This window comes from Camarhynchus parvulus, chromosome 14, assembly GCF_901933205.1.
Source record: "Camarhynchus parvulus chromosome 14, STF_HiC, whole genome shotgun sequence".
Classification (NCBI taxonomy): domain Eukaryota; kingdom Metazoa; phylum Chordata; class Aves; order Passeriformes; family Thraupidae; genus Camarhynchus; species Camarhynchus parvulus.
In genome coordinates, this window is record NC_044584.1 from 4,348,187 (window position 1) to 4,376,167 (window position 27,981).

The 27,981-nt window shown below is 43.2% G+C and overlaps 1 protein-coding gene across 4 annotated transcripts; it reads right to left on the bottom strand.

Moving 5' to 3' along the window:
* Positions 1–250: 250 nt before the first annotated feature.
* Positions 251–27,981, bottom strand: RBBP6 (RB binding protein 6, ubiquitin ligase). Of its 4 annotated transcripts, XM_030957934.1 has the most exons (18): positions 27,750–27,981; positions 22,586–22,685; positions 20,672–20,710; positions 19,997–20,033; positions 15,371–15,415; positions 12,925–13,013; positions 12,708–12,804; positions 12,021–12,160; positions 10,986–11,158; positions 10,046–10,149; positions 9,244–9,602; positions 8,319–8,412; positions 8,160–8,238; positions 8,026–8,071; positions 6,543–6,905; positions 6,095–6,196; positions 2,954–4,699; positions 251–2,263 (listed from the first exon to the last, which is right to left on the bottom strand). In XM_030957934.1, exons 1-18 carry the CDS (start codon positions 27,913–27,915, stop codon positions 673–675), a joined length of 5,370 nt encoding a protein of 1,789 aa, XP_030813794.1. In that variant the 5' UTR covers positions 27,916–27,981; the 3' UTR covers positions 251–672. The 4 variants fall into 4 exon arrangements, with proteins under 4 accessions (XP_030813794.1, XP_030813795.1, XP_030813796.1 ...); XM_030957935.1 differs by lacking the exon at positions 20,672–20,710; XM_030957936.1 differs by lacking the exon at positions 6,095–6,196.

The window sequence follows — 27,981 nt, forward strand, 5'->3', positions numbered from 1 at the left end:
AGTTATTTTTCCCACACAATAGTTCCCAGAAAACCTTTTCTCTGGCACTACTGTTAGAATCCTGGGATGGTTTGGGCTGAAGGACCATAAAGCCCACCCAGTCCCACCTCTCTGCCACAGGCAGGGACACCTTCCACTACACCAGGATGCTCCGAGCCCTGACCAACCTGGCCTTGGACACTTCCAGGAATGGGAAGGCTTGGGATGCCCCCTGCTCATGCGCAACTCCCACTGGAAATCTCACATTGGGTCATTTATTGAAAACTTTTTTTATTGTAATCAAAAAGTGACATAACAGGGCTGTAATGTATTCTGCATTTTATCCGCTGGTATTTGGTAACTGGTACCAGCTGCTTCTGCCAGGCAATTAAAAAAAACCCGAATGTGAAAATCTTCACAGTACAGTAAACTCCACCCAAAATAATTAACGGTGGTTAAAAAGAAGATGCCCCAGCAAAACCTTTCATGTTACATGGTCACAACTCACAATTCTGTACAAAATGTTCACTTTTATAAAGCTTTGATGTAAAAATCAAATAATCAAGCAGCAATATTTTAAGTGCAGCACAGGGTCTTTCATGTCATTATTTACAACGCTTGAAGTCGTTTACATTTTAACAAAGATCATACAGATGACTTAGTAATTAAGTCATTTTTTCACTATCTGTCGGTTTATGTCGTGACAGATTTCACTTTTTGGTCATCTTTCTCTTTATCTTTGCTCTTCTTTGATTTTTTCTTCTTGTGTTTGTGTTTTTGGCTCTTTTCCAATTCTGTCTCATTTCCCATGTGTTTCTTATGCTTCTTATGTTTCTTGTGCTTCTTGTGCTTCTTCTTCTCTTTCTTCTTTTTCTTTTTCTTGCTGTCCTGACTCTCCCCTGAGCTGGCACTGCTGCTGTGGCTCCGTGTCTGGCTCTCGGAGGGGCTGTGGCTGCGGCTACGGCTGACGCTGGGGCTGCTCTGGCTCTGGCTCCTGCCCACCTCTGGCTGCTCGGCGGGAGCCGGGGCCGCCGCCTCCTCTTTCGCCTTATCCACAGCCTTTTCCTTCGCCTCTTTGGGCGTTTTCCCCGCAGCCTCCTCGTCCTTTGCAGACACGTTGCTCTCGCTGTCGCTCTCGTTGTAGTCTGGCACGAAGGCGGCCTCGTCGGTCTCGCGGGTGAGGTCGGACGAGAGGCGCGCGGCACTGCTCACCGGCGGCCTCGGCTTTGCCGCGCCTTTATCGCTCTGACCCGCCATGTTCTCCTTCTCCACTTTAACTTCTGGCGAGTCCTGTTTCACTGGTGGCTTATTCCCACCTGGCTCTTTCTCCTTATTGCTCTTGACTTCTGGGACATGCTTCTCCTTCTCCTTCTCTTTCTCCTTCTCTTTGCCCGGGTTTTTATCTGGGGGTTTGTGTTCCTCAGCGGGGCGCTTGGGCTCGTGCACAGCTTTGTGCTCGGCGGGCTTGCGCTCCCGCGGGGGGCTGTAGCTGCTCCGCTTGGCCTCTGCAGGGCCCTTCTTGGGTGGCTCCGCACGCTCCTCTCTTGGTTTGCTCTTCTGCCCTGCTGTGGAGTCTCTGATCCGGGATGGGGAGTCTTTCCTCCGTGCTGATTCACTCTTCTCATCTCTGCGCTTGGAACTTGAATGCTCCCTGCTGCCATCATGGTCAGACTTCTTGTCCCGGTTGGGAGTGAAGTCCTTCGCAGCAGAGCCACGGCCACTGTCATGCTTCTCTGAAGATCTGCCATCTTTAGAAGACTGAGATACAGTTTTTCCATTTCCTTGCTCAGCTGTGCGTTCTGAGTGCTCTTTTTCTGGCTGAACACTGCTCTTCCTCTTCTCAGAACTGTCCTTGTCTGACAAAGAATGATCCCGGTCTTTGGTTTTACCTTTTTCGCTCGACACGGAACTTTTTGAACTCTTGGCATCGTGTTGGGTACTTTCATAACTTGTCTCTTTTGCAGCCTTCTGTATTTTCTCCAGAGGCTCTGTCTCCTTTTCAGTGTGTTTGAGGGGGTTTGGTGCCTTTGCACTCACAGGTTTGATAACACTGGTGGGTTTTCCTACAGCTGGGGGCACCTGGGTGGTGGATTTGATGTCTTCCTCTTCAGACTCAAAGTCATCTTTATCCCACTTGGACTGAGGGACCTGGATCATGATAATGACATCCTCAGCAGGGGCTGTTATGTCATTGTTATACTCCTCCAGGGTCTTAATGACAGTTCGTTTGGTGTCTGACTTTTCCTCAGGCTTCCTGACAGGGCTTCCCCCAGTGGAACTCGTGCTGGGAGGAAAAACACGGACATTAGTAATGGGATGCACACACAGCTAGCTCTGGGAACATTTTATAAACTGGCTTGTGTTTCAATTCTAAATTCTCAGTATTTTCCTTAAGGATGTTCAATTAAGGGAACAGACAAGAGAAAGGCTGAGTTCACTGGCTGAGATTATGAGCAATCAATTAATTTAGTATCTTGCTACTATACATTTAATTAAGAAAGACACAAGATTATCAGATTGGGGACTGTCTGATCTGGTAATTCCTTCATGTCCTATTTCTCCCAATGGCAGATAAATTAGATATCCATTCTTCTTTCAACATGAAAGCAAGCAATTATGGAGAGGTACAGACAGGCAAAGTTTTATCCTTATGCCCCAGTTCTTCCTTAGAAAAATGGACATTTTAAAAGCTTTTTAGATTACCAAGACAAGATACTATCTTAAGTCTTCAACCAATGTCTTAAATGTTTTGAGTGTGCATCACCAGCAAATGAACCCTACCAGCTTCCTGGGCAGTACAACCTGCTCGTTTTCCTTAACAACAGCTGAGTTTGACCCATGTACAGTCTCATAAGGAAGATCATGGATTATTCCCTTGTTTAGCACCAATTTAGCTGTTCCTTTCCTTAAGCACCATAAAGAGTTGGAGGGGGGAGGAGGAAAGAAAGAAAAGGAAAAGAACTGCCTGAGGTACCTGGTGTAATCCACAAGAGTTGAGCTAGCGCCATCAGCTGCTGTCACTTTCCTCCTTGCTTTTCCCTTTGTCTTTTCCGCTTTAACTTTGCTGCTGCTGGGCTCAGGTTTCTCCACAGCTTCTTTTCCAGGTGGCACGTTTTCTCCACTCACAATCTTTTTTCCAGTTTCTCGGTTAAGTTTAATCTTTTTGGATGGGTTATTAAGAAAAGCAGCTTTATCCTTTTCCGGGGTCCGTTCTCCTTTCTCCCCCTCAGGCTCAGCCTTCCCCTTGGGTGATGTTTTCAATTCTGCACTTTCAGGTTTATAGGCCTTTGCAGAAGTGGCCTCATGTTCTTTATCAGCCTTTTCCTCTGCTTTTCTTTTCCTTTTCTCAAGTTTGGCATCAGAAAGTTTGCTTTTCTCAGCAGGTTTCTTTGACTTCTCCTCCTTGCCGGAGGGCTTCTCTGCCTTGGCTTCTTTAGGATGTTCTTTCTTTGCCTTCTCCTCCTTGGCTGGTCTGGTTTCTGGGTGGTCCTTTGTCACTTTGGGATGAGCCTTCCGTGGTGTACCAAGAGCCTTCTCATCCTTCTGAGAGGAAGAGGTTTTAACACTGTCTGTTTTTGGCAGCTCTTCCTTGACTTTTTTCACAGGAGGTTCCGTTCGAGGAGATTTTTCGCGATCGGGGTCCACCTTTTCCTGGGAAGCTTTAGCTGGCTTTGCTACGCTGTCTTTCTTTGGAGCAGCTGCCACTTCTACTTTCCGCTTTGTTTTCTCAACCTTTGCTTTTGGCTTATCCTTCTCTTTTTTCTCCTTTTCAGACACTGGTTTGAAAGCAATGGAATCCGCTTCCATGGGCTCATCCCTTACAGGGGTGGCATCATCCCTGCTTGGCAGCATGAATAGAGAGTCTGTTTTAGCATCTTCTGTTGGAACTGGCTCTCTTGGTTTTCTTGCCCCTTCTAACAGCTCAACATTGGGAAATCCTTCATTCTCATCCCCTTTTCTTCTCTTCCGGTGTTTTTTATGTTTATTGCCTTTTCCATCCCCCAGTGGATTTTCCACCTCCTTCTCTTTTGATTTTGTAGGATCTTTGATGCCATGGCTCTCTCTCCCAGGCTTTTCAGGGTAGTTTCCAGCTACATTACGATTCCTGTGGCTCTGCCCAGCAGGATACTCCTCCCTCCGTCCCCGAGCATACGGTGAATTCTCTCGTCGGGTCCCAGGTGGGCCAAACCGTTCTGGAGAGAAGTTCTCTCTGTTCACTGGAGGCCGTGGTTGAGCGCCCACAGCATAGCCCTTGTAAAACTTCTCGTACCACTCTCTGTAGTTCCTCTCCCATTCTCTGTACCTCTCCTTCTCAAAGGGGTCTCTGAAGTCCACCGAGCGGCCATAGTAGGCCTTCATGTCGTACGGGGGCACCTCTCGGTAGCGGTTGAAGTACTCGCGCTCGGCCTCGCCCTGCGGGACCGTCCGTTTGGTGGGGGACTGGCCCCGGAACACCGGAGACCTGGAGCGGGAGTGGTAGCGCCTGTACGGGGGCGAGCGGGAGCGGGAGCGGTGGTAGCCGTGCGAGCGCGAGCGGGAGCGGTAGTTCCGACTCTTCCCTTTGCCTCGTCTCTGATAGGGCGGCGACCGCGAGTAGGAGCGGGAGTGGGAGCGGCTGAAGGAGCGTGAGTAGGAGCGGGAGCGCGACGAACCTGAGCGTGACTTGGAGTAGGTGTATGAGCTTCTAGAGTAAGATGAAGCGCTATAGGGAGACTTGGACCTTAAAAAAACACAACAAAAAAACCAGATGAAGTTAATTCCAAACAGTCTTTCTCCTCAAATCTTTTCCTCCCACATTTATTTTTTCTCTCCTCTCCACATGCTTATGTCAAAGCTTCTTTCAGCTGCTGACATAAAGCTACTGCAAATTGAAGAACTTGATAACATGTAAAAGTTTCTGCTCACAAGACAGAACAGCTGCTGCTTTGTTAGTGTCAGAACACACAGAAGGGTCAGTCTACTTCCACTCACTCTATCACATGAGCTACCAGAGCTACGGACAGATTTCAGGTGGTTACACTGGCCTCTACTGGTACGGGAACAAGCACATTTGTCACTACTTGGCAACCACATGCAGTGCAAATAATTTTTGTTGCGGTAAGATGAAAAAAGAGCAAATCTGAGTGGCTACAGTGCAGAATCACACCGAGAAAACACAACGTAGCCTGAAGACAGCAAAGCCCAAAGTTAAAACACCAGCTCGGTCTATTAACTGCACCCTTTTTTGGGAATTTGGACAGGATGCACAATCCCAATACTGCAAAGGACCTACAGACAGGCCTGTGGAATCCACACTGCCAGGCAGGTGTCCCAAAAACATCCTGCACATCCCTCTAGCTCTAACCAAGGCAAGTGACCGCATTGCAAGAAAAATCTCATCTAAAAGCTTCTACCCTCAGTCTCGAGTCACATGCCCCAGTGCCATGACTCTGGGAAAGCTCCTGACAGCACTGCTAACAACTACTCCTGCCCAAGGGATTTCTGGGGACGGAAAACAGCAGCTACCCTCAGGTTTTTCTTCTACTGTTTTTAATGAATCATTTCACATGATTCATATGTTCATTAGCATCATTCCTCCTCTCCAAGTCCCTCACCATTTTCAGATTTCCTTACAAATAAGTCTCAGCTTTTAATTCCCAAGAAAAATTTAACAATGTCACCCAACATGTGAAAGCCCCCAGTCTGCAGTCCAGGTTCAAACATCTCATGTATCCATATGAGATGGACAAAAGCAGAAATGAGGACGATTTCTCTCACCTATCTCCTCCAAACTGCTTGGACTGCTTGGTTACAATCAGAATAGTGAGACGCTGAAAATCCAGCCCTTACAGCTATTCTGTTCCTTGCCTCCTCAGGGCTGTCAGGCAGTGAAGGATACCACTGCAGAGATACCTTAGCAAGACAGATGCTTAGTGCTCCTTAGTGCCTGTTGCCCAGTGCTAATTGAGTCACCTGCAATCTCTGCCACACTGGAGCCAATAACTTGCATATGACACTCCTGTCACTGCTCATCCCTCAATCATCCAATCCATCTAACGACAGGGAGGTGGAGTGGAACTCCTCCTGATTCCTCTAGACAATCTGCTTCTCCATTACGGACATGTAAAGCAGTTACCTGGAAAACGAACGCCTACGCTCCTTTTGAATCTTTTTATATTCCATCAATTCCTTAGCAAAATCATTTGTAAACTCATCAAGTTTGGACTTTTTCTTTTCCCTGTTAAAATAAGTTTGACCTTTATTACAATTATAGTTTGACCTTTATTACAAAAGACATCAAGAAACAAAACATGGCCAATATGAGAAAATGTTTACTGCATGCAATGCAAAAGGTGAACATCCTATTTAAGCAAAAACAGTTCCTACAAGTTTTAGGAAAAGTTCTAGAATTACATTTGTCTTGGTTTAGCTTTGCATATTTACCATCTGCGATGAAAAAGTATATTGGAAGAAACACTATGTCACTTTTGCTAGGTCAGATGCACTTTAGTGTAACCGCAGTCCAATACGCTCCCCCGATACAGACATGAAAACAAGGCAACGTTAGCGAGCCAAATACTTACTCCTCTTTAAGCCTCCGTTGCTCTCTGTAAAACTCCTCCCTAGAGAGAGGAGGTGCTTGTGTCGTTGGGATGGTGTTTGAATGAGCCGCTGGCACTGCTGTTGGGACCCAAGCTGATGACATGTTTGCAGGAGCTGGGGGATATCCGGGAGGGGGGACAGTGTACCCAGCGGATGGAGGCTGCCCAGGTGGAAACTGAGGAGGAAACTGTGGTGGTGGTACCCCCGGAGGAAGAGGAAGAGCATGGGGTGGTGGAGGATACAAGGGAGGTGGAGGCACAGGCACAAAGACTGGTGCTGATGCTGGCAGTGATGGGGCCTGAGTCCTTTGGGCACGGTCACTGTGCGGGCGTCCTCGATTTGAACTTTAAAGAAACCCAAAAACACGTGTCACTGTTTGTCACAGCCTGCCCTGAGCGTACAGAGGAAAGCGAAGCGGCAGCACGGCGGGAGCACTCCTGGTTCTCACTGGTCTCCGGCTTTTTGTTCACTCGAGACTACACTCAGTCCTGGAGCCTCGTACTTGCCTTGCACATCCTCGCCCCAGCAGCTCCCTCAGCCTTCTCTCCTTACACTCAGCTTTGGGACTGTGGGCGAGGCTGCCATGAGACCCCCATCTCCCACAAGCCAAGCACTCACTGCTCCTCTGCCCCTCCTGACACACCTTGAGCTCTGCACTCCTGGGCTTCCGAGCACTGCGCAGGAATTAACTCACCTCTTACAACTCTCCTAACCTCTCCTACATTTGTTTCCTGAGCTCCTGCCTCACAATGCATTGGCCTGTTCTTGTCCCTGAATTGTTTTTTCTTGTTTACTGGATTTGAGATTTTAGATAATCTGGGGGATGGATGTTGGATTTGGTTTTGATTTATCTTTCAGACTTTATAAAAACAATGACCCTTACAGCCTGGCTGTAACAAATCTCTAACAAACGAAGGACTAATTTGACGCTGTGATAACAGATAAACAGGTTCCTCTTTCTAATGAGAAAAAGCAGCTTGGCACTTTGAGATGACTAAACTGCAGAAATACAAAACTGTCATAAAAATAACAGCCTCTAAATTTTCAATAATTTGCTTAATCAGTATCAACTAAGTTGTTAAAGAAAGAATGTTGGAGGGTGATTTCTACTGGGAAATCAATTTCTTCAGCCTTATTCAGTCAGCAATCAAAAGGGTGCTTTTCCATTTGATCTTTTAATTACATTTAGTTTTTATATGTAATTTAGGCTTCCCAAAAAGTGTTCATTAGTCAGAATCTTCTTTTCAATTATGTACTGGAGTTTTATTTTTCAATAATCTTACTGTAAGCACAGGTCCCCTTTGTTAAAGTTAATTTAAATGAAGCCACTTGAAAATTAATTACCACTTGAATTCTCCACAACTATTATTTCATTATAAATCAGCTGTTGTCTAAGCGATGTGTTAAGATTAATTTACAACCAGTTACAACTAGCAATACATTCAATTTCTGTTGAATACTTACAGCTCCCAGCCTGGCCTGCGAAGTGCACCAGCTCTCATTGGATGACCTTTTGCAGCAGGGACAGGAAAAAAAATCCCAGTAAGTTTATCTGAAGACAACTTTTTCGACGAAATTCTAAAGTTCTAGTTTCTTACCAGTTGTAGGTATTGATTGTCCTTGAGGGCCCAGAAGACTTGGTATCGCTGGCTGTCTCAGTACAGGAACCTGATAGCCCTTGGGAATAAATGCAAACAGTCACAAAACAAGCTCTACTAGAACATAAGAATCATTGTATGTGATGAAATAAAATCTACCTTCTCTTCCAACAAACTGCTGATTGACAAAGGGGAAGATTTGGAAAGCTCAGCAGCAGTCATCAGAGCAGGAGGCAAAACAGCATCGGCATCACTACAAAAACAACACATTTTTATTATCAAAACACTGCTTTGAAGTGAAATATAATACATATTTTTAAATGTAAAGTCCAAGGTGAGAAAAGGCTGATTTCACTAAATTAAAAAAAATTTTAAAATAATCTTCACCAGATTTCCACCTGTGAAGTTGGCAGGCTCCAGAGGAAGCACTGCTGAGGAGTCTGTTTGGATGTTGGTATTTAGAGAGGAAGCTCTCTGGAAAAATATTTGATTAAGCAGCACTTGAAAGGATGAGAATCCATATAACCCGTGCACTGAACCTCAGCTTTGGAAGATGCAAGAACTGAAATTCCATTAGAAAATGTTTCTGTGCTCCTTTGAATCGTGATCCTTGTACTGATGGCACAGCTGAGCCTGGCAGCCCTCTGGACACACTGGTTCCGTGCATCCAAGGCAGCAGGATTAAAGGATGTAACCCTAAACACTTGTAATAGATTTTTACATGAAAATATTATTTCCTCAGTAATGAAGAGAAAATAATGAGACACTAAGGTCTAACAGAAATAAATGGCTACTCTCTGAATGGCTGGACACTTCAAAACAAAACCAGTCCCTCCTTCAGGGCAAACCTGCGCTGAATGATTGGTAGGGCAACCAAACAGAAATCCTGCCAAGAAAATTCTTGCATGAGGTACACGTTCTACTTACTGAAGTGTCCTCATTCCAAGTAAAAACAGAACCACAACTTCCACAGTGACTTGCAGCTGTCACTAATGACACACAGGGTGCTAGCTGCAAAGCCCAAGAAAAATCTAACCTGAGCATTTTAATTTCTTTTGTATTGCTGTTGATCAGATCTCCTTACCGAAAAGGTCCATCTGGCTTTTCCCCACGGAGAGAGAGGGACACTGCTGGAGGGAGATCGGAGACAACCACAGAAGACGGATTGACAGGCAGCCCAGCTGCCATGGAGGGCCCGGGGCCCAGGGAGGAGAGGGCGGAGCGGGAGGCCAGCGAGGCCAGCGGGATCATGAGCGGGTCCTGCTGCCGGGCCATGGCCGGCCGCATCAGCGGCTGCAGGGTGCGGGTGATCGTCTGCCGCATCAGGGGCGGCGGTGGCGGTGGGGGTGGCGGCGGCAGCTGCTGCTGCTGTTGCTGCTGCTGCTGCTGAATCTTACGGAGCCTTTTTGTGTAACCGGTTTCATTTTTGAAGTTGTTGACAGCCTAGAGGTAGGGAAACACGTTTGAGAAGGTGATAATAAACTTCAGTAGAAATATGAACAAAAGCATTTCTACAGGAAAATCACAGTGTGTTCCCGTAAGTGCTATTAATCCTAAACCAACTAACACACAGCTATGAACACATCCCATGGAACTCTGATATCAATGACTGATACCTCAGAGTCTCTGCATTAAAAGTACTTGGCTGTTAACATCCAGTTTGAAAGTGAGGACATCCCATTAAAGACAAGTGTGTCCTGAATTTGCCAGATTGTCTCTAATGAGCAGTAGGCTTCTGTAAAAACAGATTATGTATTTGAAAAGTAAACTTAGTTTTGTTGAGGTCAGCCTTGCTTAAGGAGATCTAAATTAATATTTTCATCCCTTTCAGCTCTTTACAAATAGATTTTTCTAACAAAGAGTTCAGGCTAAAGTCACCATATTACCTGGCGCAGAAACTTGTTGGCGATTAAAGCATCAGGAGAAACATCTGTCTGATGGCAGGTGGGGCATGTGTGTTCCTCGGACTCCAGCAGTGCTGTTCTAATACCTGGGAATAATTAGAATATTTAAGTAGTTTATAGCCAAACTAAGTAAACTTTTTTGGTTCTCATTAATTACAAAAACAAGCGTATGATTAATGGGGAAATATGGTCTTAAATGGAAAGCATGAAGCTGTTCATGTTCTATAGTGGGAAAAACTGGCAGAGGAACAGGTTGCCCAGAGAAGCTGTAGCATCCCTGGAAGTGTTCAAGACCAGTCTGGATGGGATTCAGAGCAAGCTGGGCTAGTGGAAGGCCAACTCAAACCACTCTGAAATTCTACAACAATTTCTAGCATACAGCAGAGGGTCAATATTTCACTGTGGTAATATGTAAAGATGCAGAGCAGACTGGCATGTGACAGCTCAATTGGTCTTTTTTCCACTCTAGTACAGCAAAAAGTCATTCCATGTTAATGAATAAAACACATTTCAAAAAACCATGAGGTTTGATTTCTGAAGGTTTTAACCAGCTCTAGGGAAGCACGTGGATGAAATGCCTCAATATCAGTTCTTCGTAGTGCGCAGTAAGTGCCCAAAGTTGGAGATATAATTCTGTGTGAGGGAAAGGGCTGTGGACAAAATGAATGCATTCTATATTCTATTCTAATATGCACTCTCCTCATCCTCTTCCTTCTGCAGGTAAAGAGGATTTAACTAGAAACTTAAGGAGGGAAAAAAGCTTTCTGCCTTTTTTCCACCATCTACATAAGAAGAGTCTTTCCCTGCTCACGACATGCTGAAGTGTTCAACAGAACTAACAGCAATTTCCTTATCTCCTATTTCTGCTCTCAGAAGATCAAATTTGATGTCTGGAATTAACAAATTTGGCAGTAACACTTACATTCATCACAGTAACTGTTTCCACAGCAGGGAATAACAACCGCATCCGTCATTATATCCTTACAAATGAGACACAACAGCTCATCTGGAATAGGATCATCTTCTTCTGAGGAGGAGGATGGCTCCTCAGGTAGGAAGGGAGGCTTCTCCTTCTTTCCTATAGCATAAGCTTCCCTGGAAGTAAAGTGGGGAAAGCAAAAGAAAGAAGTTAAAGGGAAAAGTCTTCCAAGCTTTGAATTTTATCAAAAAAAGATAATATGTGGTATTCCTCCCCCTCTCCACTGGCCTTCCTAAACACAGCTGTTTATTTTGAACTGCTTTTCTATAGCCCTAACAGAAGAAGAGGGAGGGAGGAATTCTCCTGCAGAACTATCCAGTTCATTGGATCAACCAAGAAATCAGTTCAGACTAGAAAAACATTTAACAGCTTATATCAGGTGACATGCATCTCCTTTGCCAGAGGCTAAATGTAAATTGGAGGCTCAGGATAAAGCTGATATCCCAGTAATGACATTTTCTAAGTGAAAGAAGTCTGTGTTACAGCTTCCAAAAGGGAACATCCAGGTGAGAAAACCAGAAGGGCTACCAAGAGTATTTTAGAACAGCCACTGTTGCTCAGCACACACAAATGTTTTCCTAGTTTATAGCAAGAGGAAAACTTAAGCCTGCTTCACATCTGAGGGAGGGAGTTGCAGTCCAACAGCTGCTTTATTACATTTTACATGAAACCTTTGAAAGACAAACTAGAATCAAAAGGAGCTCCCAGAGAGAACAACTCCAATTACAAATGCTGCTGGAATGTTCTGCAGAAATAGTCTCAGCATACCCCACGTTTAAGCAGCTCCCAGCGGTGTGATCAGCAGGACTCCCACTTTAATATTAGGCAGCAGCATGGACTTTAAAGCTGAGATCCAGTGCCAATGCTTCCTCCCCACATCTCCAGGTGCTGGCCAATGCTGCTGCACTGCCACTCGTGCATCTCTGCCTGGTTTCTCCCATTCCCTTTTGGGATCAGTCCAACCAATCCCGTACTTACGCATCTATGGTTGGAATTGCGTATTTCCCAGTGTTGGTCAGCATGGCACCCTTTGTGTTGGGGTCCTTCACCTCCATCATAAAACTTCTTGGAATTCCTGTGCTTTTTTTAATTCTGGGAACAGACTCGAAATTTTTGTCCTGTCAAGAAAGGCAGATGTATCTCAAGAACCACACTGAAAACGAGATTTCAGTGACTACTTTAAGCACAAAAACTTTTAACCCTCTCCTCTTACCTAGTGTAAGGGTTGTTGGACTAAAATACTGTTTTCCCTAAATGAATGCAGCCAGGGTGTTCCAGAGGCTGGAACAATGTTTTGAACTCATTGACATTCTTTGGCTTAACTATAGATTCCTTAAGGGTGAAATCCCTCAAACTGGCTCCTCCTCCAAAGGGCAATTCAGAGGGAGCTGGACTCAGGGCTTGGAGAAACTTGTTTTGAGATATATCTAGCACAGGGATTCACAGAAAAGATCTATGGGAATATTTAGTGCCTCTGACCTAGTGAAAAGAAAATTTTACAATTCCAGGTTTTTCTTAAATCCAAAGGGTTCTGCAACACTGCCATGTAACCTCTGTATTTCACACCAAAAGACACAATTCTTACTGTGAGTATTCACATTTGTTATAGTAACTCTCCAGATAAAAATTAAAAACTGAGCCCCCCCCAAGTCCCCCAAGTCTTACCCCATTTGTTGGACAGTTCTTTATGTAGTGCCCAGGTTTGCCACAGCGAAAACAGGTGTAGGAGGGTGGAGGTGGCCCCACGGGTTTCTTCATGTAACTGCAAGTTTTTGGGGACAAAAAGGAAAAGAGATTCATGTGTCTCTCTTACTTAAAACAAACCAGCTCTACAATTTTTACATCAACTTCAAAGAACAAGTTTCATGTTAGCAACACTTACTTGACTGGATCATATTCATGGCCAGACTGTGTCATCATAGCTTTTATTTTATCCTCCTCGGAAGCATTGGCTTCAGCCAGATTGGCAGTCTGTGCAACAGGTAATTATTTGACACACACATTAGAAACACATTTAAGCCCACGCAGCCCAAGACAACACCACTCATCCAATCCTGTAAAGAGCAGCACTACACTAACTGAGCTTGCATGAGAGCAGCTGCTTATACCAAACAGATTTGTGCTGAAGATGGTCTGGGGAGTCCTTATGCCATGACATGATGTTTATGTGCCTGAGAACCTACTAGAAAAGAGCACTCTTGGGCACTCAAACCTTAGGCTCTGTTTGTACCTTACAGCAAGACTTGTGTAACCAATCCAATTTCCTTCAGATGACTGAAGCTATGTGTAGATAAACAACAATATCCAGTATTTTAATGCTGATTTTTAAGCTCCAGACTATATTCAGGAGAAGCTCTCCACTGGACAAGGAATTTAGATGGATACAAGCAGCATTATTTACATTTTGTAGTATTAAAAGGACACAGAACTGCAGAGGTTTGTTTGCTGAAACTCAGCTTCAGACACACAAGTATTAAAAGGACTAAAGGATTTTACAAACCCTCAGCAAGGCAAAATCCTTTACAGCAGAGATTTGCCCAGCAGGAGCTGCAGGCAGTGCAAACTGCATGTTCCCCCTCCTAACTTCTTCCTGTGAAGTGACTTAACTACAGTGAAGACTATCTCCGTTTTTTCCAGTTGACTATGTCCTTTTAACACACAAATTGTAATATAAACCTTCTGCACAACTAGACCTTCAAATTACTGAAGTCAGCTGATTTTTAAGTCATATTTGTTCAAATGATTTTATTACACACTAGTCCAGATACAAGCAGGGTCTAAGGGAGTGACTGTAAATGACTTGGGCCTTCAAGCACCTATCACTCAGCTCAAGCACTCATGGTTTGGTTTTGTATGCATTCATTCACAAAAGCAATCAACTAGTTTCAACATTTTATTAAATGGTTGTTTCATATACACAGTTTCTCCACAGTAACAGAATCCGGATCGCCAACTATGAAATCATTTCCATTAACAGTTACAGAAAGCTTTACAGATAATACTTGACTAATTTGTTTGAACCCAAACGGTTTACAAAACACATCCAAAAGCCACAAAACATTAGTAGGAATAGACCAAAATTCAAATATGGCATTTCATACATAGTAATAATCACCAGAGAACTGTTAACACATTGCCTCCGTGCTGAGCCGGGCTGCACTAGAGCCATTAGAGGGAGTAACAGTGCTGAGCCACTTGGTGTCATCTTCCTGCCATTTCTGAACTACTTATATCCTCAAAAGCTTAAATGTGTACCCCCACCCCTTGGACAGCTTTGCACACTTTAGAGTAAAACTTCACATGAGGTTACAGACCCGAGGACACATTTAGGGACAGCACTAATGGGGACCAATTCTTTGGGTGGCTACCTTGCAAACTAGAGATATTTATATATAACGGGTTTTTTTGGCCAAATGTATACAATTTAATTTCTGTAGCGAAGAGGGGAAAAGTTACCACTGGGAAGAGATTTCTTTTTATTAGAAATGAACTCCAGCCTTTATCTTGATGACAAAGAACTAGCTGCTCTGCCTCAGGCCCTGCCTACTCTACTGGCTGTAGCTTTAGGGACTGGTGGTTGAGCACTCAGCTGTCCACACAGTGCAGTCACTAGTGCTTTCCCAGACAAATTACACATTGGTGAGCAAAAATGCAAGCAGTTCCCGAGCAAAACATGGTATTACAACAGTTTCAAAAGGTCACAGCTGCTCAGATGCCACACATACACATTGGTATATTCCTATAAACAATGAGGTACATTTACACAATTTACACAGTCTGCGTTCAAACAAATTAGATCGGGTTGTCCACTGTATAGATCCCACAATTTATGGAATTGTGTAGCATTCAGAGAATGGGTCTGTAACTATGACTAGGGATTCAAAAATAGCCATGCAATTGTCCATGGTACAGAACCGCTTCTCTTGTGGCTGGTCACACCCCCCTGGAATGTCCGTAACTTACAGCCAATTAAATTCTTCTGTACAAACTGGGTTAGTTTCCAACGCAAAATTAATGAAACGTATGAAAAACGGTAAAACAGCTTCTGAAGAGCTTCTTCTTTGTGTCTTGAGGATGAGTAATACTGCAACATTATGCTGAGGCTGATAAGGTACTCCCCTTCTATCTTCCCAAACTGGGAACTACTCTTTACAGGATAGTATCAAAATATACACACATTTTGAAGTTAAAATAAATACTTTAAGTTAATAAAAATTAAAGGGGGCTTTCAATTACAACAGTTATTCACCTATAGGTCACAGTATCAATTTAAAAATAGGAAGCAAACACTTTTTAAGTATTTGACAAGAATATATATATATATATACCTTAGTAAGCTGGGCCAGAGAAATAGATGCAGAAGAGTCATCAATCTGTTCACAAAAAATTAAACACATATTCAAGTTCTACAGTCAAAACACAACAACAGTTAACCTCTACTATAGTCTGAATGCCTGCACTACATCCCCCTGAGTGTCACCCAAAGGAAATCCCAACCCAGTGTAATCTGTATTTATTCAAAACAAAGTCCAAATCTATGATGGCTTAAGAGTATCTACGTGCTTATGAGAAGAAATTAAAATAACCAACCCCACTGGAGATCTACTTATTGCTCAGAATATTTCAGAGAGGGACCTCTTTCAAAACGGTAATGGGAAGCTGTCAATTTTCAGCTAAAAAGGATTTTTAAAAATATTTAAGTTTAGCTGAGGAAGAAGTATCACTGCGGGTAACATAGTATTAGCGTAGTTTGCAAATGAATCAGTGAATGTCTCATCATTTCTATATGCACACAGTGATAATTTTGTGAACCCACAGCTGCCTGTCATAATCAAGGCCATCCCCAGCAGCCCCAAAACATGTACTCTGCCCCTCCTAGCAGTACCCAAATAAGCCCAAATAAAAGTCAATCTAGAACAGCAGCCACAACCTGTCACTTCTTCTGGAGAAAAACCAACTGCTTAAATCATTTAAATAAAGGTGTTTGTAATGACAGAGTAGACTATAAAAACTGAAAAATTGATTTCTTGTATGTTACTAGACCATGGGCCCTACCACCCAAATCAGTGAGAATTTAGATGATTCCTTGCAATCAGACCAAACCTGATCTTCAATAGCAGCCCAGTGCTAAATGAACAAAGGAAAGTGCAAAGCATACTCCTGATGATAAAAACATGGATTCAGAGCACAAGCCTGGAATTTTTGTCTCCATTTTTCTCCTCCCAGCTGCCTATGGAACAGCTCTCAGGAATGACATCCTCAGGTTAGAAGCCAGACAACTAGTGCTGAAGAGCAGTTTTGCCACAAGTAAAAAGATTAACTCGATCTAGTTCCTTCTGCAGTATACTGAATTTTATCATGCCACGAGCAGCACTTGAGCTAGCACAACAGTACCAGAAAGATACCTGAATCACTGCTTACTACATCTAACTTGCTCAAAAACACAGAATAAAATTTCACAATGTGAACTGAACAGCTCTCCAAGAAGTCATTAAACAGGTCAGCAAAGAGATTAAAACCTTTCCTTAAAAAAGGTCTTGTCCTTTACTACCTAATGTAGCAGAGAATTCGAGGGAACAGTTTTAGCAGACTGGGAAAAAAGTATTTCCATGCACAAGATGATTCCTCACACCACTAAGTTGTTCCTGTTCTGTGTTTTCAGGAAAGTACACACAGTATCCCTGCATTACTGACTAAAGAGCTCTTGATGCTTTGAGACTAAAGTCCTCTTCCTTTGAAGAGGAACACAGAGATCTAGACAAAAAGACCTTCATTCCACTGCAAGTCATACCACAAGATTCACCTTCCTTCCAGAATGCTCTGTACCTAGTTCTGTTCAAAAGGAGGTCTGCACAAGTATTTTGAAGCTTCATGCTCCATATGCCACTCTTTTACACATGAAAAAGCAGACCAGTGTTCTCTCAGGGCAAGCACAGCTATAATTTTGTGTTTTTTCAGAAACAAACAAGAAATTAGGAAAGCTCTAGCATTAAATGGTCTAGTACTGACCAGGAACTGAAACACAAACAGTTAATAAATAAACTATTAATTCTTCTGTTTTTTTCAGGAAGCTGCTATTATACAGCCTGCAGGCAACAGTCTAACTTCTTAAAGGAGGTGGTATTGAACAGTTACCAGAAGCAGCAAACAGATAGTTAATGTACTCATCAGTGCACTTGCCCATGGCCATGCTTCAACCATCCTATATTTTTTCCAATTTTTTCCCCTCTAGATTTCTACTGAAGTATTTCCGGGCAGTTCCTCAAAACGGTCAAGTAGAAAACAACATCTCTATGAATTTGCAGGCAACCCTAAGATAACACTGCAGAAGTATTGTAAAAAAAACCAAAACACAACCCAGAAAAAGTAACCCCCAAACCCTAAACTCAACAGCCGATGTTTTAACTCCCATGTCATGCAGCAGACTGAACAGAAACTAACAGGAAGCCAAGTGGGCAAGAGGACAGAAAAGAGGAGGAAAAGGCTGATCTCACTGCTGGAGTGCTACACTGAAATGACAGGGCCTTCCCCAAAGCCAAGCATGGCTACACACAAGGCGAGCCAGGGAGGCTCCAGCTGTGCCCCTGGTGCTGACCCCATGAGCACAGCTCGGCCCTTCTGCAGCCTCTCCCAGGCACCAAGACACCGACCCTACAGCAGAAAGGCCCCACAGCTGGGCCAAGGCTGGGATGGCAGCTGGCACAACAGTATGACAACGAAAAAGTGCTAAAAAGAAGAAGCTTTTGTGCATCCATTAAAAAAAGAAAATTGATTTTAACTTTGCAGCTTTACTCTCCATCAATAACTGACAAGATTCCTAGTGATTTACTCCAACTGCACAAGACCCAGCTTCTGCTCTGAAATACATGCAGAAATATTTGTGTTTAAAAAAAAAAACAAACCAAAAAAACAATCCCCCCACACCAAGACCTGAATTAACTTTAAGAGTAAACTCTTTGTGTTTCTAGCCCCAGAAGCTGCTGAGGCTGCAGGGCTTTTCCAATGAGAGAGGGCCTGTACAGAGGGATACAAGGCTTCCACCCTCCCAGACCAGGGACAGTCAAATCACACCAGGGAATGGCTTTGCTTTTCCTTTCCTGCTGTTAGTTCTCACTCACACTGTTTTCCCTCCCATTCTGGGATTTCTCCTTTTTTCTTTTTGACACATCTACGTTAGCTTATGGTAAGATGCTACTGAGCAATGTAATACAGACATGCCAGGGAACACACGAGGCTAAAAGAATGTTAACTTTATTTATGAACATGTGGTTTGTGTTTATACACATGCTAGTAAACAAAAAGAAAAAGAACTGTTTTCAAGAAATAAAAACCCATCTGAATTAGATCAAATACTATAAACGTGGTTTACATAAATGCATTACATTAACTGCTAGGGTCACTGGGCCAGTGCAACTAACTCCAACTCACAATGAGAGGCATTCATCTCCAAAAGGAATTGCGATCAATCAGCAACAGAATTATGGATGTTACATTTAGTGGTTTTAGACCTACACACAGTAAGTTTGCAATTTGAAGTTGATTGTTTCCATGGGAACCAGAGGCTGCATTCTTCCCAGAACACAGCCCCAGAGTTCAGGAATTTCTAGATTAAGTTATCCTAATAGCTGATCAAGTGATCAGAACCAATGATCCAGGGTTAGTGTAATGCCTCACACCAGTCTAGTGAAGAAGAAGCAGTTATACGTAAAATAAAGATAAAAAATAAACTCCACCAAATAGTACTTTGATACTCTAAGAACTATTGGAAAAGCACAGTTGCACACAGTACTGACCCAAGTGGCACATTAAGATCTAGCCCATCACTAGGCATGGATTTCCGTGTGGGATTATATGTTAGCAGCAGTACAAGTGTTTGCAAACCTGAAGGAAAATGCTGCCCCTTTTCCAAATGTGAATTCCAAGTGGTGGTATACTAAAGAAAGGCTTAACCTTTGGGAATTACAGCAGCAGCCAGCCCTGGAGTCACCCAGACCCAAAAATGTGCTGCAGGCAGAAGTTAAGAAAAGTGACAGAGATTTCACTCCCAAATGCCCCAGGCTCTAACTTGGTGCCAAAATTTGTGTTACATATTGTCATTTGCAGACAAACTGTCGAACTAAACTGCTTTACCAGATAAAGGGGAAAGATCAAATGCAGAACTTTAGAATACCACTCTGTGTAGCAGCGATATTGAAATTCACGTCAGGCTATTAAAGACATTTCTGTACTCAGGAGGGCCCAAACAATATCACTTCAATTACACAGTTTCAGGAACAAATACCCAAATATTTAAGGACATAAGAAGGAATCATTTAGCTGCACAGAACTGCCCTGAAAACATCTGGGATATTCTGGGTTTTGTATTTGTTTGAACCCCCAAGTCAAAAGTAAGGAACAGCACCAAGTTTCACAATAATGATTTCTCAGTGGTTTTTGATAACATTTTCAAAAACCATTAGGCAAAAAAAAGGTATTTAAAAACAAAAGCTAAGTGATACAATGTGAAAATGGCAAAAAATACACTCCAAACAGTTTTTATTGCAAGAAACAAAAAGCACACAACAACCTATACAAACATACATATCACTAGCTATAGACAGACAGATGTAGAACATGGCACCATGTTCAGTGTGCAAACCTTGAGCCTACAGGATCTGGAAACGATCATACATTATCTGTACAACACAGAGTCATACAGGAGAGATTCTGGCATATTCAATATGAAATACAATGCATTGCTAGGCACAAATACCAATATTGACATTAGAACTCTGCAAATGATGGCATTACCCAGTTTTTACTATGCTGAATCAAATACAATGTATTTACAACATACACTAGGTTTTACTGAAAAATATATTAGGTTAACGTTTGGCAAATTAATAAAAGGCTGCATTGTTTAGAACTAAGTGCAGTGTGTAGGAAAAAAAGTGTGAGATTGTGTTTTTACATACTGCTTTTGATGTTCCACTCACTGGCTCACTTCGACTTCTAGAAGAAGAAATAAAGGTGATCAGAATTTAAAACAAATCACTTGTACCCGACACAAAGATTCCAGAACCTGAACATCACATTATGCTCCAATATTCTAGTGAACATAGACATTTATTTGTAACATAAACTGTTCTCTCTTGGTACATTTGCTGCAACTAAAAAACTCCCCAAAATCACATTTCTACATTGTCACAAATTACTCAAGACTTACAGATCTAGAACACAACAGTGCAAGAGGAAGTCATGAGACATTTTGTCTCTGCTCTCAAAGTATCAAATCCATGAAGTCTGTACTAGAATTCTGTGTTCTCAAATAATCAATCACCAAAGCATGGGGCAGCTTTGGCCAATGTGTACATCCCTGGAAAGGCACACAGGTACCAGGTACAGGGCTTCAGTTTCTGTGAAGAACAGTGATAATCTACAAGTGCAAGTTTGCTCAAGTGAAAAACACAGTCACGTGACAAAAGGGCAACATAACAGTGTCAGCAGCACTGAACAGTGCTAGAACAGTGTTTCTTTGTGGAAGCCCAAGCACTGTGTTCAGAGATCTACTATATTTAGCCATCAAAGTGCCAAAATATTAAACACGTTACATATGCTATATTGACTAAAAGTAGTAGTAGAAATGTCACCTGAAAGTAGTTTCTAGGATTTTGTGCGATTTAGGAGTCCTGTGACAAAAAAAAAGGTCTTAATTGCCAGAATTTGCTATAAGATAATCTTGAATACGTTACAAATATTTTAGGAAATATGTATTACATTTGAAAACTTGCTGAGATTCCACATACTCGGTGGTCTGGAGCTGCATGCTCCTCATCATGAACCACACATGCAGCCACTGAGAGAGTTAACAAACAATCCACGCATCATCCAAAGAGTCCCATGAGCAGAAGCAATGCAAAGGCTGCTGAGGAATTTGCATGCCAATGGAGAGGCTCAGCTTCCTGCCACTGCTGAACACCCCAAGGCTCCCAATTATGCCTCCTGAAGGTGAGGAGGTACACGGAAATACATTGGATTACCACACAATAGTTGCGCCAGCCATTTACTGCAAGGTGAGTAATGCCTTTCTGAAGGCCTCTCACCATTCCAGCAGACATTCCCCATCCCCAAACATTAACCAGCCTGCCAGTGGTTTCTGCAGTGTTTCCAGCTGGGGAACAGAAGGCTCATCTGCCTGGTTAATTTTCAACTCTACCACAGCAGTGCTGTTCTTTGCTGATCCCCACACACCAGTAGTGACAGAATCTTTGCTGCCAGTTTTGATTCTCTGGAGGGCTTTACAGCACCAGGCAAGGTGCACTGGCAGGACAGCACTCAGCTGAAATGAGCCCCAAAGCAAGGCTGTGTTTACAGGCACAAAGCTGTGGGGGCAGAATCCCGAGGGAGAGCTGGGAAGCACTGCACCAGCTCCTGCAGTAACATGCCCCAAGGTTACATGCAGAGCCACATCCATCTGGGGTTTTTTGCTTGCAAATGGTTCATGGGTACCAGGATGCTGCTGTATTGTTTGTTCAAGACACACAGTAACTTCTCAGGGTACCTTCCTGAGAACCAACATTAGAAAGACATGGTGAAACCACAAGCTAATAATATCTCCTGCTGGCGGTGAAGAGGCATGGCTTTAAGGTTGAAAAACATGCCCATTCCAACAGAGCTGATGTAGCTATTATAGATCTGGACTGTATGAAAACATCAATGCAGCCATAATCCTGGAGTCAGGATTGCATTTGAGTCTCTGTGATTTTAATCAATGCTGAGGACAGAGAATTAGGTGTAAACCTCAGAAATACAGAAAAACTAAAATATGGAGCACAGATCCCAGCTCGGGTACAGACAGACTCAGAAAGGTAACCAATACATTTGGTAATATGCTAAACTACTTCTGAGATTTGACTTTGGACAGGATTAACTGTTTACTCATTGTACTTGCACAAAAGCCAGTACCCTTTAGGGTATGGTTCTTTATCTCTTGCCTCAAACAGATACTGTGTGTTTAGAAAACACACAGGAATCACTTAGGAATGAAACTCCTTGTTTGCATGGTTCACCAGCTGGCAACCCTTGGTCTTTCCTCCACGACTACTATATAACTCCCCCCATGTCTGAGGCAGAAAAATACCTGTCATATCCTGCCCCACCTTCCCCAAATGCAGGTGACAGTCCGACACCCAGGATCAAACTCTTTTGAGATGTGAACAAATGCTAAGTTCATAAATGTGTATCTGTCTTTGTTAAAAAGGCAGACACATATTATAAGGAATCTCCCCATGAAGAGGAAAAGGAATCTCAGAAAATTTGAATTGCAGAAAAATAAACTCCAAACCAAGCTCAACAGAATCATCTCCAAAGTTACCACTGCTGGTATCTGAACACCAAAATCTAAGTCTCCTTTGGGACAGACACTTTGAAAGCTACCCCATGACAACAAACACCAGCAGCAGTTTTAACAAGCGAGTTACAACCCCAGTGCCTCTGCAAGTGCTGTCAATAACAAGGTGGGCACACTGATCCCTCCCAAACAAGAGAATGTTTGCAGTACTTACATAACGTATGTTTTGCTGGTAGCTTTAACTCCTCCAATGGGGATTCTCCTCACAATCACCGATGAGTTCTTGGGAATCAGAGCACTATCATCGGTGTATTCTGGAAACAACATCAACACAGAAAAAACATTAGTCAATTTGTAAGAATTTATTTAATATGTAATTACAGAGCACTTTTGAGAATCCCTTTACAGATCTAAAAGCAAAATTTTATACATAACATCAAGCTTTCATCCTCTCAACACATCAGCAGCACCTGTCAAGGAATCTTCAGGTTTGATTATCAAGCACAAGCAGCAAAATAATTTTCAGTTTTTAAAGTTAGTTTAAATGCCAGGAACAAAATGGTTTCAAATTACACTAAAGCAGAGTCTGATAATGCATGAGGTTTTTCCCTGATCTGTTTTAAGCTGGTTTTGCTTCTGTTTGGCTACGAAACCAAGAGATCTCTGGAGAAAAACAAACCAAAGCTGAGCCTCACCTGCATAAAACAGATTGTAAAGTCTGTGAGTACTTGTCCTGAACAAACTAGGTACCAGCTAAAGCAGGGAAACTCTGCAGCACTCTTAACATGCTTTCAGCTTGTTAAATACACCTGACTCCCCTCTGCTGTCCTGCTCAGGCCTGACAGAACAGCAGAGACACCAGCTCTGTGCTTGGAGCTGCACCATCCCCAACCGGGCTGGGCAGCTGCTCAGGGCCTGACAGAGAAATGTAACTGAAACTGACAGCACTGGAGTCTGGAGCACAAAAACTTGGGGGTTTCTGAGCTGCTTTCACAAGCAGGACAGAAATGGCTCAAACTAAATAAAGTGGTACCTCCTCCCTTAAGCTCACGATCCAGTCTGAATTAACCAAAGGGACACAAGTTCTTTCCACGCACTCTCTGTAGAGAAGAGAGACTCAAACAAAATGACTTCTGAAGTCTTGAAAAGCCTTTGGAAAACAGCATGTGCCTGGAGCCATCCCTGCTCTGCCTGGGCCTGTACTGTGCTGGTTGTCTGAAAAGAAGAAAAGCCCCCTGACCTTTTACGTAAAGCCCAAACAAAAATCCAATTCTCAGACACACTTTGAATAAACTTAAAATGGAAAGCCCTCTCCATATGAATGGTTTTCATATGGAACTTACATAGGCTGTATATGACTAAATATTCTAAAGCACCATGAGAAGTCCTTCCCTGTGATGTGCCTGCAGTGTTAGTTATTCCAATCCCTTACCTCTGCAGACTGAATCAAAGCACTGGTCTGAAACCTAGTGCTGTTATGTATCTAGTCAAGCTTTGTCAGGATGAGTTTCTCAGTGATCACACACAAAATATGAGTATCTCACAATTTATGCTCAATTTTTCAGTATATTATTCCTACAGGCAGGAACTTCCCTTAGACCAAAACATACCTAGCAGAAGACATCACTTCAACCATGAAATTAAAGTTTTACTTCTATTTCCAACTAACAGAACATTTCTTCAGAAAACTGAGAAATCATTTAGCTGAAACTAATTCCTGATCATCTCCCCACAGAACCAAACAGCAATACTGCTCTGGACTGCAGAGCAGTTTAAAACTGTGGGTGAAAGGACTAGCAGTGACAGAAACAGCAGCTCTTACAGAAGCCACATCCTGACACAAGCCCTGGAGCTCTGCTCCTCACACAGTCACCTGTCAAAGAGGCCACGTCGGGACTTTCTGATGGAGAAGGAGCTCAAGCAGTGCTGAGGCTGAGACAAACACCTGGAAGATGGTGCCAGCTGCAGTTCTAGAAGCCCAGAGCAGCTGTTTCTACTTGTGCCTGTCACTGTCTCTCCACGACTCCACACCTCAAGGTGAGCAGTGAGGCCAGCTCCACACCTACTGCTCACACGTGTCCAAGCAGAGCTCCAACAGAAACACTCCAAGGTGGAAGCAGCAGCATTGTTCATTCTCACTCCCATATAGCTCAAACTTGTTTTACCACCAGTAATGGCTGGGAAGTGGCTACTGGAATTTCTCAATCTGAGCTGTGATTAAAAGTACCCAACTAACCCAAAATGACTGTAAAAACAAAGAAGGATCTGGACATTAAAGCTTAGAACAGTAGAGACACAACAGCCTAGAATTTGCTGTTTATCCTACAAGAAAATAGTAGCTTGAAAGAGTCTAGATAATGAAGTATTTGAAGGCATGAATGGAGGCAAACTAGTTAGTCAGCTGACTGCTTCCTCAGACTGACAAAGAAATCTGACATCAACTACTGCATTAGTGTCCACAACCTTCTTACAGCTAGGTGCAAAGAGCTCAGATTTGCTGGTAAGTTTATGCTGCTTCACACTGAATGAGCAATTTAAATTCTCCACTTTTTAATTTATCTATTATAAGAATTTCTGCTAGTCTTAATAATTTGTGTTTATGTATGCTATAAACAAGTTGCTGACAAAAGTTCCCATGTTATTTTCTGGCCTGCCTTCATTCAGTTTTATCTGCCAGCATTGCCCAAACAGCTCTGAGCACTCAGAGAGGTTTTCCACTCAAGTGGAGTACAGAACTCACCAGGAGTCCTGGGAATGCAAGCCAAGGTGTGCCAGGGCAGGGAAAAGCCTTGCTAAGCAGCTGCTGGGGGAAGGATGTGCAGGTAAGAGCTGCACTGCCTGCCAACATGCCAGGCTGTCCCCACCAGAACACAGGGAATTCCCTGGAACACATTTTCTCCCTAGACAGGATTTAACCCTGTTCTCATCACCACCACTTGCTGACTTTGGGACAAGCCACTGCTGTAGCTGGCTATGAAAGTAGCCTTGTAACTTCCAGAGTAACAGACTGGGCCACTTGTGTTGGATTTTCTGCTTCGCCCAGAACAGGAATCCCTGATCTGGAACAAGCCGGCTCAGGAGGTCAAACAGCCCAGGGAATCTCCACGGCACTGTTTCCACAGCTCTGTGCCCCACAAGAGCCCTTGCACTGCTCTGAAAGGATGAGTCCATCAAATCCACCCAACTCCCAATCATTAATTGCATTACACCACCTGCCCCTGCTTTAAGGCCCTCTGGGCTCTGGAGTGGTGTCAGCCTGGGGCTGAACTGATGGGGCACTAATCTGCCTCAAAACCATTCAGCCATCCCACACCAATTCAGAGCAAACTTTTGGGTTTATTTTCTTTGTATTTTGCCCTGTAAGTACGGCATATTTTCCAAGTGTTCTGTTTCAGAATGTCACAGCACAGGAAAGAGCACTCAAGAAACCTCAGTTGTGGAGCTTGCAGCTCTTCCACAATTTTCTAGGAACACCTGTCATAGAAGACAGGTAAAATAATCCAGATCCAATGAAATGGAGGCAAGTTTAAAAGCACCAATCTCGAGCACAGGCTTTAGAGAACAGGCCTTGATAGCAGGTATGGAATAGGAACCCCCTACATAAAACAGGCCCCACCCACTCACTTTGCATTCCCAGAATCTTACACAGTCCATCAGATCCTTTCTTCCCACTGATATTTAAAATCCTGTGTACTTTTGACCTATATTAGCAGTTCTCCTATTACTAGCTTTCCATTAGGAAAAGCAACAGCTCCAGAACTATAAAAGCTTCCAGGACCTTGGACCAATCTGAATACACAGCACATCTCCACTCATGGCTCACTTTGTTCTTTCCAAAGATCATTTTAACATTTACTCAGGACTCCTGAATAGACAAAGTTAAAAAACCCCAATACTTATGTCCACACACAAGAATTCCTAACATTCCACTTAGATAGAATACCCTGGTCTAGTTGTTATTTTAATTTCTGCAGGTTAATTTAAGCATTTACATCTGATTAATAAAAACTGAGATTCACATTTATGCATATGAACCAAAGATTTGACAGACACAGATTTTGGAAATATATTCTCTAGCTATGCTCTAGAGAGAGATTTTTGCCTTTTCACATGGAAAATACCCTTAGGAAAGCTTCAATAAGCATCAGTATCACTAATATAGAATTTAAAATGATGTATTTTACATAGTTATATATTTATAATTTGATACTCATTTTTAGAGGTTAAAGTGGAACACAACCTGCCTAGCAGACCCAGGACAATCCCTTTTTAACCTCACCTTGAGGCAACACCAGCTTCTAGTGCAGCAAAAACCCCTTTCCTTCCCTGGGCTCTGGTTACATGTGAAAACAAAGTAACACCCTGGTAAATCTGGTACCATGGATGCGGCAGTAATACTTTATGAGGGTATATTTACCAGCATCTTTTTTCTCTTACAACTTTTAAAGGAAAAAACTACTGAGACACAGAACCACAGGGTGGGGAAAGAAAAAGGTTTAACGTTGCAGGAATGAAAATACAATTCTTTTTATTTTTGAAAAGTCACACTCCGAAGTCTTTACTCACATTCAAACTTATCAGGACAGCAGATTACCAAACGGAAGCATCATAGTAACACAAACCCATATTCACACCACAGAATCAAGCAGTATTTATTATATTTAAGAGAATTTATGACTTCCCGATGAACATTTCTTACATATATTCACTGTAAATGTTCTGCCATAAAACTTCAGGACTGCCCTGATACAGCAAACACTAAGTGCCAGGAAGAAAAAAAAAACCAAAAAAACATTAGACAAGAATGATGAAATAATGTTCAGCAGCATCCAAACTACGGTGTCTTTTGTTTGGAAAACTTACATTAAGAGGAATCCCCCAGAGTAATTTTACTACACAGAACGCTGATTGTGCGAGAGGCTTTAAGGGTCTGCAGAAATTGTAACTCAGTGATACACTCGATACAAATTGTTGCTTCCAAGCAATTCCGGCAAGGGGCACTTGCTTTCAATGAAAGGCGGTTAAAAAAAGCAGCAAAGCGCCTTCCAACGAAGGGAGGCAGAGAGAAATTGACGACAAAGTTCAGTCATCAAACACACTTTTCTCCCCTCATTCAAATTAGCCATGCGCTATACTCCTTGCGATAACCTTCACATTTCTCCGCCAGATTTCAAAGAAAGCTGGCAGGTTTGTTATGGTTACACATCCTGCCGCCCACCTCCCCCATTTTACCTACAACTCCAGGAACCCCAAACTTTTGCAGCACATCCGCACGCAGAACTGCTCGGACGATGCTGTGAGAGCAGCAGCTACAAAGGAACAGCTCCGAGCCCACAGCAGCCACCGCTCCATCACCGCTGCCCCCGGACCCCACGCACCTTCTTTGGTCTGCGCGTTGGTGATCTGCAGGTCGCAGTCGGCCGCCTTCAGCTTCTCCCGGCCCATGATCTGGCGCTTGAGGTCGCTCAGGGAGATGTGCAGCCCGTCGAAGGTGACCGTGTCATAGTTGAGCTTGGAGGAGAACTTGTAGTGCACGCACGACATGGCGGGGCGCGGGCGGCGCCCGCTCTGGCGCGGCGGGGCCGCGGGGTCGGGCAGGGCCCGCGGGGG

Bases quoted from the DNA above. Each gene is read 5' to 3' on its own strand.
- RBBP6 (XM_030957934.1), bottom strand. From the start codon at position 27,915: ATGTCGTGCGTGCACTACAAGTTCTCCTCCAAGCTCAACTATGACACG. The intron at 9,603-10,045 runs GTAATATGGTGA...CCCTACCTCTAG, and splicing joins CCAACAAGTTTCTGCGCCAG to GCTGTCAACAACTTCAAAAA. The intron at 6,197-6,542 runs GTAAGTATTTGG...TTATTTTAACAG, and splicing joins CAACGGAGGCTTAAAGAGGA to GGAAAAGAAAAAGTCCAAAC.